We start from the raw sequence: 14,473 nt of genomic DNA, 5'->3' as shown, positions 1-14,473 counted from the left end.
ATATATCACTGAACATGTTCACATTAAATACATTATCAGTCAAAATCAATGTTCTTCATATTGTCAGATAAATGATAAATTAAGAGCTCACACCATAAAAAAATGTATGACTGTAATAATTATTTTTTAAAAAAAGGAGGTGTTTTAATGGTATCAAAACGCAATTACAAAATGTATTCGTATTATTGTTAATACAAGTATTTTTGTTCAAGCAGTCTATAAGCCTACCAAACTTCATGTAATGTTTTTTCCCCCTCCAGATTTCATTTTGTCCTTTAAAAATATAATACTATACAAAAAAAAAAGTGTGTGTCAATTTGCAACAGGAAGCGGGTAAAATACAAAGTGTAAATTGAATATGATAATTATCTTCCAAGATAGGTCCGCTTAAATGTCGATATGTCAACACAATGTGCAGCAGCGATACAAATTACAACACTCTTTAAATCAATGACATTTGTCATATCAAACCACATAAATAAATGTGAAATATTTGTCTCCAGCCATAATGCTATAGTTCTCTAAACAATGATCAAAAAACACAACAAGAGTATTCTGATAAGCTCATATAAAATGACCCGGGAAGTCAGTAAAAAAGCCTTCATGTTGTTAAACATCTGTAGAGGAAGCAGAAGCTTCAAGTTGTAAAGTGACAATACTGTAACCTCTTGATGGCAGTGTAAGTTTTATACCACACAAATATAGAATGAATGGTAAAATGTTTCACTCACCAAAGTTGACATCTGTGAAAAGTTTCCTGACATCTGCTTGGTCACATGTGGTGTATCAGCATCAGCTCCATCCACACTCACTAAACTTTGACTCATGGCTTGCATATTCTTCATGTCACCTTTCCTGGAGTCGGTGGTCCTGCACACCTCGTAATTGTACACGTGTTGGAGAGTCCCTGTCCCCAAAGTGTCTGAGTAACGTGGTGGATAATATGGAATGACAGGGAGGTTGGAGTGGTAGAGGACGCGAGACTGTCTCCACCTGTACACTTTGACTGATATGATGAGCAGCAAGCAGGTGATGAAGAGGAAGGAGACTACAGCCAAAGCCAAGACTAAGTAAAAAGTCAGCTTGTCATTGTACTCCTTGTCGTGCATGCTAAAGTCAGTGAACTCTGACAGCACTTCAGGGAAGCTGTCCGCCACCGCCACGTTAACAATGACTGTAGCTGAACGAGAGGGCTGCCCGTTGTCCTCCACTAGAACACTCAGTCTTTGTTTGACAGCATCTTTATCAGTGACTTGGCGGACAGTTCTTATTTCTCCATTGTGTAGGCCCACTTCAAACAGCGCCCTGTCTGTGGCTTTGTGCACTTTATAGGAGAGCCAGGCGTTCTGTCCAGAGTCCACATCAACAGCCACCACTTTAGTCACCAGGTAGCCCACATCTGCTGAACGAGGCACCATTTCAGCCAGCACCGAGCCGCCCGTCTGGACCGGGTACAGGACCTGGGGGGCGTTGTCGTTCTGGTCCTGGATCAGTATATGAACTGTGGCTACAGAACTTAAAGGAGGGGATCCGGCGTCACGGGCAGTAACGTTAAAGTCAAAGGATTTAATTTGTTCGTAATCAAAAGATCGGACTGCGTGGATGACACCGTTCTCTGAGTTGACTGAGACAAAAGAAGACACAGCTACTCCATTAACTTCTTTCTCCTCCAGGAAGTAAGACACTCGAGCGTTCTGGCCCCAGTCTGCATCACTAGCACTGACAGTAAACACAGAAAAACCAGGAGAGTTGTTCTCTGGTACATTCTTACTGTATTCTGACTGATGGAATTTGGGCGGGCTGTCATTCACGTCAGATATTTTAACGTTGATGGTTTTACTACTAGACAGAGGAGGAGAGCCTTGGTCAGACACTGTTATGGTAACATTATATTCAGAAACACTTTCTCTGTCTAAAAAGTTGTCGGTCACAATGGTGTAATAACCTGATAATGAAGACTCAATTTTGAAAGGCACGTCAGAATTAATGGAGCACTTGACAACACCGTTGCTCTCAGAGTCGTCATCATTCACGTTAAAAACAGCTACAGTTGTACCTGGGGGAGAATCCTCAGGTATGGACTGAGAAAATGACATTAATTTAATTGTAGGGACATTGTCATTCTCATCAATTATGTTAACAATAACTTTACATGTATCAGTAAATCCTCCATGATCACTAGCCCGAACATTAAACTGATAATGCTTAGATTTCTCAAAATCTAATTTGCCAGTAAGTTTAATTTGTCCTGTTTTAACATTTACATCAAACATCTGCTCCGCCTCTCTGGTGGCACCAGTGGAATAAGTGACGTCACCATAGAGGCCTGAATCAGCGTCACTTGCACTAACAGTAGCAATTAAGGTTCCTTCAGGTGAATTTTCTGGAACATCTACCTTATAAACAGGCTGGCTGCACACAGGTGTGTTATCGTTGGCATCCAGCACAGTGATTTGAATTCTCACCGTCCCTGATCTATGTGGCTCACCTCCATCTGAAGCAATCAACATGAGAGTGTGAGTCTCCTCTTCCTCTCTGTCTAATGGTTTCTGTAAAACCATTTCTATAACCTTCATTCCGTCTGGTTGGCTTTGTATTTCTAATTTTAAATTATCTGAAGGTTTAAGAATGTATTTCTGAATATCATTAATACCAACATCAGTATCAGCTGCATTGTCAAGAGAGAATCGGGTGCCCACTGCGGCATTTTCAACAATTTTCAAATTGATTTCATGTTGTGGAAAAGAAGGACTATTATCATTAATATCTATAACTTCCACTGTTACACGATAAAGCTGGATTGGATTTTCTAAAATGATGTCAAAAGTGAAGCTGCAGGGCGTCGTCTTTCCACAAAGCTCTTCTCGGTCGATGCGCTCTTTAATAACAAGTGTGCCTTTGTCTCGCTTTAAATCAACATACTGCCGATCTTCCTTGGTGATAATACGAGCTTTACCTGCTACTAGTCTGGCCACATCCAAGCCCAAATCTCTGGCAATGTTTCCAACAAAAGAGCCTTCTGCCTGCTCCTCCGGTATGGAATAGCGAGCCTGTCCACTCACTGAGCTCAGCTCGCAGAGACAAAGAATGACAAACAGTGCGCGCCATCGGCCTCTGACTGCGTTTATCCACATATAATCCATCCTCAAGATGAAAAAAAACGGTGGTAATAATCCTCCAGGGTGAACACAAACACTTCTCAAACAAAAACAACGAAATAAACAAGAGGATCCACAAGAAAGATTTCTCTTCAAATGGCGAGCAGACCGTCGTCTTCCAGCAGTGAAGCTCTAAAAGGAGACCAATAGGACCACAGCACTGAATATTGTCTCTCTTTATTCAATGACGTATCAATAGCGGCCCTCAGAGCATTTTCACAGTAATACACCTTCATATTTATTGACGGTCAAACTTATTTAATACAGACGTTAAAACTATTACTGATGCATATATGCTCGTAAAAATAAACAACTAAAATTATCAATAAAACGAAATATTTATTGTAACATTGCACATTACACCCATCTTTTATCATGGTCATATTTGGACTTTTATTTTGAAACTACGAACATGCCGGCATGTTGGGAAAAAGGTTTTAATCACCGAGAAAAAAATAAAATAAAGCAAAGCTTTTTAAAAATTATACATTAACTTCAGAAATAAAGCATAATTAATATACAAGTATATATTTGAATATATATATATATATATATATATATATATTAGTTTTAATTTCTGACATGTATTAATAGACACTTTTTCTGGTGAGTGATTTAGCTTTTTGTTTATAGTTAAATCAACATCTCAGGAAGAGTACAACAAAAATTGGTAAACATTATATAATTTGTTCTAATTTTTCATTGCCAAATTCCTTATATTTTATATTCCAGACAGTATTTCTAATTCTGGTGTATGATTTAGTTACACATTGATAGTTGTTGATTTGCCTCTATATTTGGGATTTGAATTCAATTTTAGTCACCAAGGATTCAGCACCATGGACAGCAGTGAGTATTAGTGCAACATTAATTAGTGTGAGAGAATTGTGAAAATAACACGTGACACAAAAACAAGAAAACATGAATTATTTAACATTAAACAGTTAAATGTGACACCAATAAACACATGCAATCATTAGGCTGGACAACAAACACATAATAAAATAACCCTACAGTGAGTGTTAATGTTGGCAGCGTGAGGTGTTTATTTATTTATTACATTTTTACTTTACAGTGTGTGCGTGCGTGCATGCATGCATATGTGCGTGTGTGTGTGCGTGTGCGTGTGTGTGTGTGTGTGTGTGTGTCTGTGAGTGTGTTTGTTTAAAACATAATCAGATTAATAATTATTCATAAGACGTTTAAGACCAGGAGATGTTTACCTGGCGCGCATAAACTCAAAGGTGGTTCAGAGGACACCATACCAAATAACTATCTAATAAATATATTGAGTGGAATTTTTTTTTAATAACATAAAACGGCAATAGTTTAATTAATTTACCTTAAAGTTTATTTGTAGTAATGTAAGTCACTTTTATGATAAAGTAAACTATTGATAATGTGTATTATACACAGTGGATGTAAAGTTACACTTTTTGTTGTTTTTGAGAATAAATGTTTTGGGTAAGGCACTCCATTATTTTCATCAGAGTCTTGAGAATGGCTGTGTATCAAAAGAGGCAATGAATCAAATGTTAATCACAAATATTTGTGTTCTCACTATTAAAAAAAATGTTTTGGCATATTTGAATAAAAACATTGTGAAGAAAGCAAAGGAAATGTTCACTGAGCACAATGATGTCAAGTGAGATTATTTATATGGTGCTGGAACTATTGAGTTGTTTTGTGGAATCAGAAACTACCTCCAGACACACAAGCAACATTAAACAACACAACTACTAATATTTATACTAAAATAATACATGCAAAACTCCTTCACCACTTGAACAGCCACACCAACAACTGACTGACAAATGTTAGAACTATGGTAAATATGATACATCAATCTACTCAATGATCTAGATATAAACACTGCATGATACATACTTTGATTCACGCAGCATCAATATTATCTTGCATAAACAATCTGTTTTAATGGCCCACATTGAGGCGAGACACTAATTTATATTTTGTATGAACATTTATGAACTTATGTCAACATGTCAAAGTTCAAATCAGTACACAGGCAATACATTCATGTACTACCAAGAGTTTCCATTTGACTTTCCAACTATGTGAAACAAAATATATATACATATATTTTACAAAGTAAAAGAGAAATATAAATATGATGGACGATACACTTGAAAATTGTCCAACTTGGAAAATAAACAGCATCTAAATTATGAGTTGGAAATATTGTACCTCATATACTTACTATAAGATCAGAGTTAGGTAAAATACCAACTTTCCAGAGCAGTAGTGAGAATGAATGAAACCTAATAAAGTTTTCGTACACAAAAGTAGAGAAGGAGTGGAGAAACATGTGACAAGATATGAACAATAAAGACAAAAAAGTCTTCATTACTCAAAATGATGCAAAGCCAGACCATGTGGCAAAGTAATGAAACTGTATGATTCCAGTATACTGGCAGTGAAATAAATATATACATACTGGAAGATCTAACTAACCTAAAATATCTGTAACTTTTTGGCAGTTTATAACAGGTGAGGATCAACTCATATTTAAACAAGAAGGGCTTTAATTAAATGTGATAGTTTAAAACACTGACGCTAAAACAAAAATCCAGCCATAATGTTAGGCATGGTTCTTTTAAAAAATGATTAAGCAAATGTCCAACATAACAGGAGGAGTCTAATAAGGTCATGTAAGAGTGATCTGGCAAGTATGTAGACCTTATGTTGTTAAACATTTGTGGAGGAAGCACAATTTTCAAAATGTTAAGTGACAATATTGTAACCTTCTGACGGCAATGTAAACTTTAAAACACAACAAGAGAGAAAGCATGGTAAAAAATAGAATTAGCTCACCAAAGTTGACATCTGTGAAAAGTTTCCTGACATGTGCTTGGTCACATGTGGTGTATCAGCATCAGCTCCATCCACACTCACTAAACTTTGACTCATGGCTTGCATATTCTTCATGTCACCTTTCCTGGAGTCGGTGGTCCTGCACACCTCGTAATTGTACACGTGTTGGAGAGTCCCTGTCCCCAAAGTGTCTGAGTAACGTGGTGGATAATATGGAATGACAGGGAGGTTGGAGTGGTACAGGACGCGAGACTGTCTCCACCTGTACACTTTGACTGATATGATGAGCAGCAAGCAGGTGATGAAGAGGAAGGAGACTACAGCCAAAGCCAAGACTAAGTAAAAAGTCAGCTTGTCATTGTACTCCTTGTCGTGCATGCTAAAGTCAGTGAACTCTGACAGCACTTCAGGGAAGCTGTCCGCCACCGCCACGTTAACAATGACTGTAGCTGAACGAGAGGGCTGCCCGTTGTCCTCCACTAGAACACTCAGTCTTTGTTTGACAGCATCTTTATCAGTGACTTGGCGGACAGTTCTTATTTCTCCATTGTGTAGGCCCACTTCAAACAGCGCCCTGTCTGTGGCTTTGTGCACTTTATAGGAGAGCCAGGCGTTCTGTCCAGAGTCCACATCAACAGCCACCACTTTAGTCACCAGATAGCCCACATCTGCTGAACGAGGCACCATTTCAGCCAGCACCGAGCCGCCCGTCTGGACCGGGTACAGGACCTGGGGGGCGTTGTCGTTCTGGTCCTGGATCAGGATGTGAACTGTGGCTACAGAACTCAGAGGAGGTGATCCTGTATCACGGGCAGTAACGTTGAAGTCAAACGACCTAATTTGTTCGTAATCAAAAGATCGGACTGCGTGGATGACACCGTTCTCTGAGTTGACTGAGACAAAAGAAGACACAGCTACTCCATTAACTTCTTTCTCCTCCAGGAAGTAAGACACTCGAGCGTTCTGGCCCCAGTCTGCATCACTAGCACTGACAGTAAACACAGAAAAACCAGGAGAGTTGTTCTCTGGTACATTCTTACTGTATTCTGACTGATGGAATTTGGGCGGGCTGTCATTCACGTCAGATATTTTAACGTTGATGGTTTTACTACTAGACAGAGGAGGAGAGCCTTGGTCAGACACTGTTATGGTAACATTATATTCAGAAACACTTTCTCTGTCTAAGAAGTTGTCGGTCACAATGGTGTAATAACCTGATAATGAAGACTCAATTTTGAAAGGGACGTCAGAATTAATGGAGCACTTGACAACACCGTTGCTATCAGAGTCTTCATCATTCACGTTAAAAACAGCTACAGTTGTACCTGGGGGAGAATCCTCAGGTATGGACTGAGAAAATGACATTAATTTAATTGTAGGGACATTGTCATTCTCATCAATTATGTTAACAATAACTTTACATGTGTCTGCATAGCCTTCATGATCACTAGCTTGGACATTTAATTGATAGCTCTTAGATTTTTCAAAATCGATTTTGCCTGTAACTTTGATATCTCCCGTTCTGACATTTACATGAAAAAGTTGTTTTGCCTCCACCGTCACATGCGGAGTCGAATACGTGACGTCACCATTGAGGCCTGCATCAGCGTCATTTGCACTAACAGTAGTAATCAACGTTCCTTCAGGTGAATTTTCTCGTACTTCTACCTTATAATCAGGCTGGCTGCACACAGGTGTGTTATCGTTGGCATCCAGCACAGTGATTTGAATTCTCACCGTCCCTGATCTATGTGGCTCACCTCCATCTGAAGCAATCAACATGAGAGTGTGAGTCTCCTCTTCCTCTCTGTCTAAAGGCTTCTGTAAAACCATTTCTATGACCTTCATTCCGTCCGGCTGGCTTTGTATTTCTAATTTAAAATTATCTGAAGGTTTTAGTGCGTATTTCTGAATATCATTAATACCAACATCAGTGTCAACTGCATTAGCAAGAGAGAATCGGGTGCCCACTGCAGCATTTTCTGTAATTTTTAAATTAATGTCATGTTGCGGGAAAGAAGGGCTATTATCATTAATATCTATAACTTCCACTGTTACACGATAAAGCTGGATTGGATTTTCTAAAATGATGTCAAAAGTGAAGCTGCAGGGCGTCGTCTTTCCACAAAGCTCTTCTCGGTCGATGCGCTCTTTAATAACAAGTGTGCCTTTGTCTCGCTTTAAATCAACATACTGCCGATCTTCCTTGGTGATAATACGAGCTTTACCTGCTACTAGTCTGGCCACATCCAAGCCCAAATCTCTGGCAATGTTTCCAACAAAAGAGCCTTCTGCCTGCTCCTCCGGTATGGAATAGCGAGCCTGTCCACTCACTGAGCTCAGCTCGCAGAGACAAAGAATGACAAACAGTGCGCGCCATCGGCCTCTGACTGCGTTCATCCACATACAATCCATCCTCAAAACCACAAAAGATGTCAAAAATCCTTCAAAATTAAAGTAGATACTCCTCAAACAATAAATCCGAAATAAAATTAATGATCCACACAAGATATTGTTCTTCAAATGGCGAGCAGACCGTCGTCTTTCTCAGCAGTGAAGCTCTAAAAGGAGACCAATAGGACCACAGCACTGAATATGTTCACTCTTATTCAATGACGTGTCAACAGCGGCCCTCAGAGCATTTTCACAGTAGTACACTTTTTTGTGTATTAACAGTTTAAATGAATCATTCATGTTAAAACGACTAATAATACATATAATGGTCAATATATTGAATAAAAAATATTCAAATGAGCGAAATATTTTTTTATTGAACGCTTTAAGACCTAGAAATATTTCCATGATCATTGGTGAACTTCTATTTTCAAAATGTTAATGCCTGGTTGGAAAAATGTTCAGATCAAAAAGAACAACATACTAAAAAAATGATCTTGATTTAATTACGTTTAGAAATAGACCTCAAACAATATATTTCAGATTTTTAACAAGGTGTCAGAATGATTTTTTTTTGTATGAAATTTAAAATCAAAGGTTGTTTTTCTTTGGAAAACAAAAAAATCACATATGGTGCAAGCAAATCAGACTTATTTTCTATTTCATATTCTATCTTTCAAAATGAAATTGTAATTCGATATTTGATTTAGTCATTTCTTCACAAACTCACAATTTTACATTTGTGACTGTACAAGAGGTGACTTAAATTACTTATGCTAAACTTAAAAAAAGTTGTCATAACGGGACATTAACATTGGGAAGAAGACATGTACTGTTCACTGAATATTGTGATGCACGGATAATATCTATGGTGCTGACACTTTACTGGATTTGTGGAATTAACCTTATATGGCTTAATGACAATAAAGTAATTAAGACACTTCAATAAAACTATCAGTGTCACACGCATACACATTTACAGACACACACCTAAAACCATGTAATATTGTATATTTTATTAAAATCTCAAAGGAAACATTTAATTTAATTACTAAAAGATGACCTCATATGCAGACGGCCTAAAGTCAACACAACGCACACATGTTTTGATATTATTCGCAGTTATAATTTTCATCTAATTTAAAACGTTTGAGATTGAGCTAGATTGTTGTTCAATGTCAAACAGAAACTTTATAGACTGAACAATATTCCAAACTTATAGTTGAGCATGTTTTTTTTTGTATATGTTCTGCAGTTTGCGAAGTTAAATATATTTCCATTATCTTTAGTATTTGAGGCATTGTTTGAACAAAGGGGACAAAAGCTAATACTACTTGTATTCAATGCAACACTGTATTTAAAATGTGGTTATAGTCAAGGGACACTAAACTAAACTAGTGACAAAACAGAATGTTCTGTGGCTATTTACTGACAAACTGTGTGTAAATATTAGTGCCAAACAATTTGAGATTAAATTACAGAAGTGACGTTGACACTGATATAGCGCTAGGTTTAGACATGTTGTCCCTGCAGAAGTTGGCTACATCAATAACATTGTGACGAGCAGGTATTACTAACTTATTTGGTATTTTCGATCCATCAGCAATCAACAACAAGATCAGCATTCACTCACATTTTTCATAAGTGCACATGTGGAACAAAGAAGGGTCATTTAAAAAAAATGAAAAAATAGTACATATGATATATTCATGATCCCTCACCTGTCACCTAGGTGCGGGTGAGGGATCAACTCAGAACTATACACTACCGTTCAAAAGTTTGGGGTCACCCAAACAATCTTGTGGAATAGCCTTCATTTCTAAGAACAAGAATAGACTGTCGAGTTTCAGATGAAAGTTCTCTTTTCCTGGCCATTTTGAGCGTTTAATTGACCCCACAAATGTGATGCTCCAGAAACTCAATCTGCTCAAAGGAAGGTCAGTTTTGTAGCTTCTGTAACGAGCTAAAGTGTTTTCAGATGTGTGAACATGATTGCACAAGGGTTTTCTAATCATCAATTAGCCTTCTGAGCCAATGAGCAAACACATTGTACCATTAGAACACTGGAGTGATAGTTGCTGGAAATGGACCTATGTAGATATTGCACCAAAAAGCAGACATTTGCAGCTAGAATAGTCATTTACCACATTAGCAATGTATAGAGTGTATTTCTTTCAAGTTAAGACTAGTTTAAAGTTATCTTCATTGAAAAGTACAGTGCTTTTCCTTCAAAAATAAGGACATTTCAATGTGACCCCAAACTTTTGAACGGTAGTGTATATACGGAGATTTGATGGTAGGGGACATGTATTGTAAATAGTTGCACAAGAATATAATCAGCTCAAATGCTAAAGATGGGCCTTCCAGAAAGACAATTTATAAAAAAATATATTTGGTAAAAGACAGCCTTAAAAATAAGCACATTCAACTACAGCTTCAGGTGGCGAATTGTCCAGGATGTACCCCGCCTTCAACCCAAATGCAGCTGAGATAGGCTCCAGCACCCCCGCGACCCCGAAAGGGACATGCGGTAGAAAATGGATGGAGGGGTATTTGGTCAAGGACAGCCTCAAAAATAAGCACATTCAATTACAGCTTCAGGTGGCGACTTGTCCAAGGTGTACCCTGCCTTTTGCCCGAATGCAGCTGGGATAGGCTCCAGTCGAGAGGGACAAGCTGTAGACAATGGATGGATGGATAGAATAACAGCTTCATTTTTATAATTGCTAATATACTCCACCCTCCTCTTGTTCCAAAATCAGCAGTGGAAAAAAACAATAAGCTATTAATATTGTAGCCACACATTGAACTATCAAAGTTAAGTGACTTTAGAACATGAACTTTCTACCGCCCTGGAAAAAAGTATTGAGCTGGCATAAAAGCTGAGTAAGTTTTCAGACATAAAAAGCAGATATAGATAATAGTGAAACATGAGACTCACCAAAGTTGACAACTGTGAAAAGTTTCCTGACATGTGCTTGGACACATGTGGTGTATCAGCATCAGCTCCATCCACACTCACTAAACTTTGACTCATGGCTTGCATATTCTTCATGTCACCTTTCCTGGAGTCGGTGGTCCTGCACACCTCGTAATTGTACACGTGTTGGAGAGTCCCTGTCCCCAAAGTGTCTGAGTAACGTGGTGGATAATATGGAATGACAGGGAGGTTGGAGTGGTACAGGACGCGAGACTGTCTCCACCTGTACACTTTGACTGATATGATGAGCAGCAAGCAGGTGATGAAGAGGAAGGAGACTACAGCCAAAGCCAAGACTAAGTAAAAAGTCAGCTTGTCATTGTACTCCTTGTCGTGCATGCTAAAGTCAGTGAACTCTGACAGCACTTCAGGGAAGCTGTCCGCCACCGCCACGTTAACAATGACTGTAGCTGAACGAGAGGGCTGCCCGTTGTCCTCCACTAGAACACTCAGTCTTTGTTTGACAGCATCTTTATCAGTGACTTGGCGGACAGTTCTTATTTCTCCATTGTGTAGGCCCACTTCAAACAGCGCCCTGTCTGTGGCTTTGTGCACTTTATAGGAGAGCCAGGCGTTCTGTCCAGAGTCCACATCAACAGCCACCACTTTAGTCACCAGGTAGCCCACATCTGCTGAACGAGGCACCATTTCAGCCAGCACCGAGCCGCCCGTCTGGACCGGGTACAGGACCTGGGGGGCGTTGTCGTTCTGGTCCTGGATTATCATGCGAACACTCACATTGCTGCTGAGAGGAGGAGAACCTCCATCCTGAGCTCTGACAATAAACACCAGTTCTTTAATTTGTTCATAGTCGTATGAGCGAACTGCACTAATGACTCCACTTTCTGCATTAACGGACACAAATTCAGTAACTGGAGTTCCTCCGATTTCACGCTCCTCCAACATGTAAGAAACACGAGCGTTCTGGTTTTCATCAGGGTCTTTAGCACTAACTTTTAGCACAGAAACACCTGGATGGTTATTTTCTGCAATATTTGCAGTATATAAGCTGACCGGGAACACAGGAGCATTGTCATTCACGTCTGAAACCTTCAAATTAAAAGTCATTTTACTAGACAGAGCAGGTGAGCCAGAATCTGATGCAACAACAGTGATGTTAAATTCTGGCACACTTTCACGATCTAAGTTAGCATCAGTAAGTAATGCAAAATAATTTCTCACATTGGATTTAATTCTAAATGGAACACGACCCTCAATGGCACACCTGACGTGGCCATTTTCTCCAGAATCTAGGTCTTTAACATTAATGATACCAATAGTGGTACCAGCTGGGGAGTCTTCTGACACAGGACTAGTGAAGGACATCACATTTATGACTGGAACATTATCATTTAAATCTATTACTTCTATTTCCACTTTAGCAGACTCAGTCAGTCCTCCTTGATCTTTAGCTTCAACCATGAACTGTATTGTTTTTTCTTTTTCATAATCTATTTGTTTTGCTACAGTTATACATCCTGTTTCCTCATTTATATGAAATGTATCTTCTATTTCTGCATTTGATTTTGAAAAAGAGTATGTAACTTTTGCATTTGATCCACTATCTGCGTCAGTTGCATTCACAGTTAGAACGTGAGTGCCTTTTACTGCATTTTCAACCACTTTAACTTTATAAGTCGTTTGGTCAAAAACAGGAACATTATCATTTGCATCTATTATGTTAATATTTATATTTACTGTACCTGATCTCTGTGGATTTCCACCATCCACAGCCACTAATTTTAAAGAAAGTCGGGGTTGTTCTTCTCTGTCTAATCCTTTCTGCAGCACCATTTCTGCATATTTACTGCCTCCACTGACGTGTTCCTTTAAAACAAAATGATCACTCGGAGTTAAAATGTAGCTCTGCAGACCGTTTGCACCCACATCAGCATCATGTGCACTTTCCAGAACAAAACGGGAGCCAAGAGCAGCAGACTCGCTTATTTCAAATTGCAAATGATTATTTTTAAAGGCGGGGGCGTTGTCATTGACGTCCAACACTTCGATGGTCACAGGGTGTAATTCCATGGGGTTTTCCAGTAAAATCTCAAAGGTGAAGCTGCACGGCGTCACGTCTCCACAAAGCTGCTCTCGATCTATCCTCTCATGGACGACCAGAAGCCCTTTGTCCGTCCTCAGCTCCGTGTACTGGACGTTCTCCCCCGTCACGATGCGGGCACGCCCAGAACGGAGTCTTTTTAGATCCAAACCGAGATCTTGGGCCACATTTCCGACAAGTGAGCCTTTTTTCATCTCCTCTGGGATCGAATAGCGGATTTGTGCCTCTGTTCCGTTTAGGAAAAAACACAAAAAGACAAAGAGGCAGGCCGCCCCTCGCCAAAAACAACGGCATCTTCTTTCTCCACTGCAAATGTCATCGTTGGACTCCATGTGAAAAAATAATAATAAAATGACTCTAAACAATAAACACTTAGGCTATTTTCAGCCAGAAGCATTGATCAGTGACGATGTTATTTAGCTCAGTTGTTATTCCTACGAGCTCTCTTCCATAAATGCCAGTGACAGAGAAAGACGCTGCACTGCATCACGTAACTATCACATTCATTTCCCATGCAATAGCGTCCCTTAGAGGCTGAAATGTGAAATTGTTCCAGCTCCACCAAAATCATCAAGACAACAAATGTTCCTGCACACACTATGTGCTCCTAAATGTTGTAATAGTAATTAAAAATAACCGTAGGCCATACAAATACAACACTTTCTGTTTTGTCTTTAGGATGTTTTATTTATAGAAATATATATGCAATCAATACAACTGAGTGATAGATGCATAGTAAGAGTAACAATGCTTATTAATGTAATACAACTAGTATAAGAAGCTTAGTACAAGATGACTTTTTTTCCCCCTCAGCTGCATTTCAGCACCATGGACAGAGACCGAGAAACTTCATTGTTAACTTCGTACCAAGCAATATAATAAGTACAAACAACGTTTCCTTACTGTTTAATGTTATTATATATTACATTCTAATTAAAGAGACATCATGGATAGGTCAACAGCAGATGCACATTGATAAAGCACTGACATGCTCACTTTGTCCTACTGTAAGTGGCCCTGAACAAAAACATTGGCAACTAAATATCC

The 14,473-nt window shown here is 38.9% G+C and overlaps 2 protein-coding genes across 2 annotated transcripts; both read right to left on the bottom strand.

Moving 5' to 3' along the window:
• Window positions 1-686: 686 nt before the first annotated feature.
• Window positions 687-3,251, bottom strand: LOC133648122 (protocadherin beta-16-like). Its single transcript, XM_062043904.1, has one exon. It carries the CDS (start codon window positions 3,141-3,143, stop codon window positions 687-689), a length of 2,457 nt encoding a protein of 818 aa, XP_061899888.1. The 5' UTR covers window positions 3,144-3,251.
• LOC133648121 (uncharacterized) lies at window positions 3,251-13,848 on the bottom strand. The gene is made up of 4 exons (XM_062043903.1): window positions 11,326-13,848; window positions 9,822-9,879; window positions 6,022-8,374; window positions 3,251-3,290 (listed from the first exon to the last, which is right to left on the bottom strand). Exons 1-4 carry the CDS (start codon window positions 13,756-13,758, stop codon window positions 3,251-3,253), a joined length of 4,884 nt encoding a protein of 1,627 aa, XP_061899887.1. The 5' UTR covers window positions 13,759-13,848.
• Between the last annotated feature and the right edge of the window lie 625 nt (window positions 13,849-14,473).

This window comes from Entelurus aequoreus, linkage group LG04 (genome assembly GCF_033978785.1).
Source record: "Entelurus aequoreus isolate RoL-2023_Sb linkage group LG04, RoL_Eaeq_v1.1, whole genome shotgun sequence".
In the NCBI taxonomy this organism is placed as follows: domain Eukaryota; kingdom Metazoa; phylum Chordata; class Actinopteri; order Syngnathiformes; family Syngnathidae; genus Entelurus; species Entelurus aequoreus.
Note: the sequence above shows the minus strand (reverse complement) of the source record. Positions and strands in the feature narration are given on the sequence as shown.

Bases quoted from the DNA above. Each gene is read 5' to 3' on its own strand.
- LOC133648122 (XM_062043904.1), bottom strand. From the start codon at position 3,143: ATGGATTATATGTGGATAAACGCAGTCAGAGGCCGATGGCGCGCACTG.
- LOC133648121 (XM_062043903.1), bottom strand. From the start codon at position 13,758: ATGGAGTCCAACGATGACATTTGCAGTGGAGAAAGAAGATGCCGTTGT. The intron at 9,880-11,325 runs GTGAGTCTCATG...GCGCTATATCAG, and splicing joins TTTCACAGTTGTCAACTTTG to TGTCAACGTCACTTCTGTAA. The intron at 3,291-6,021 runs GTCAGGAAACTT...GTCTCCTTTTAG, and splicing joins CCACATGTGACCAAGCACAT to AGCTTCACTGCTGGAAGACG.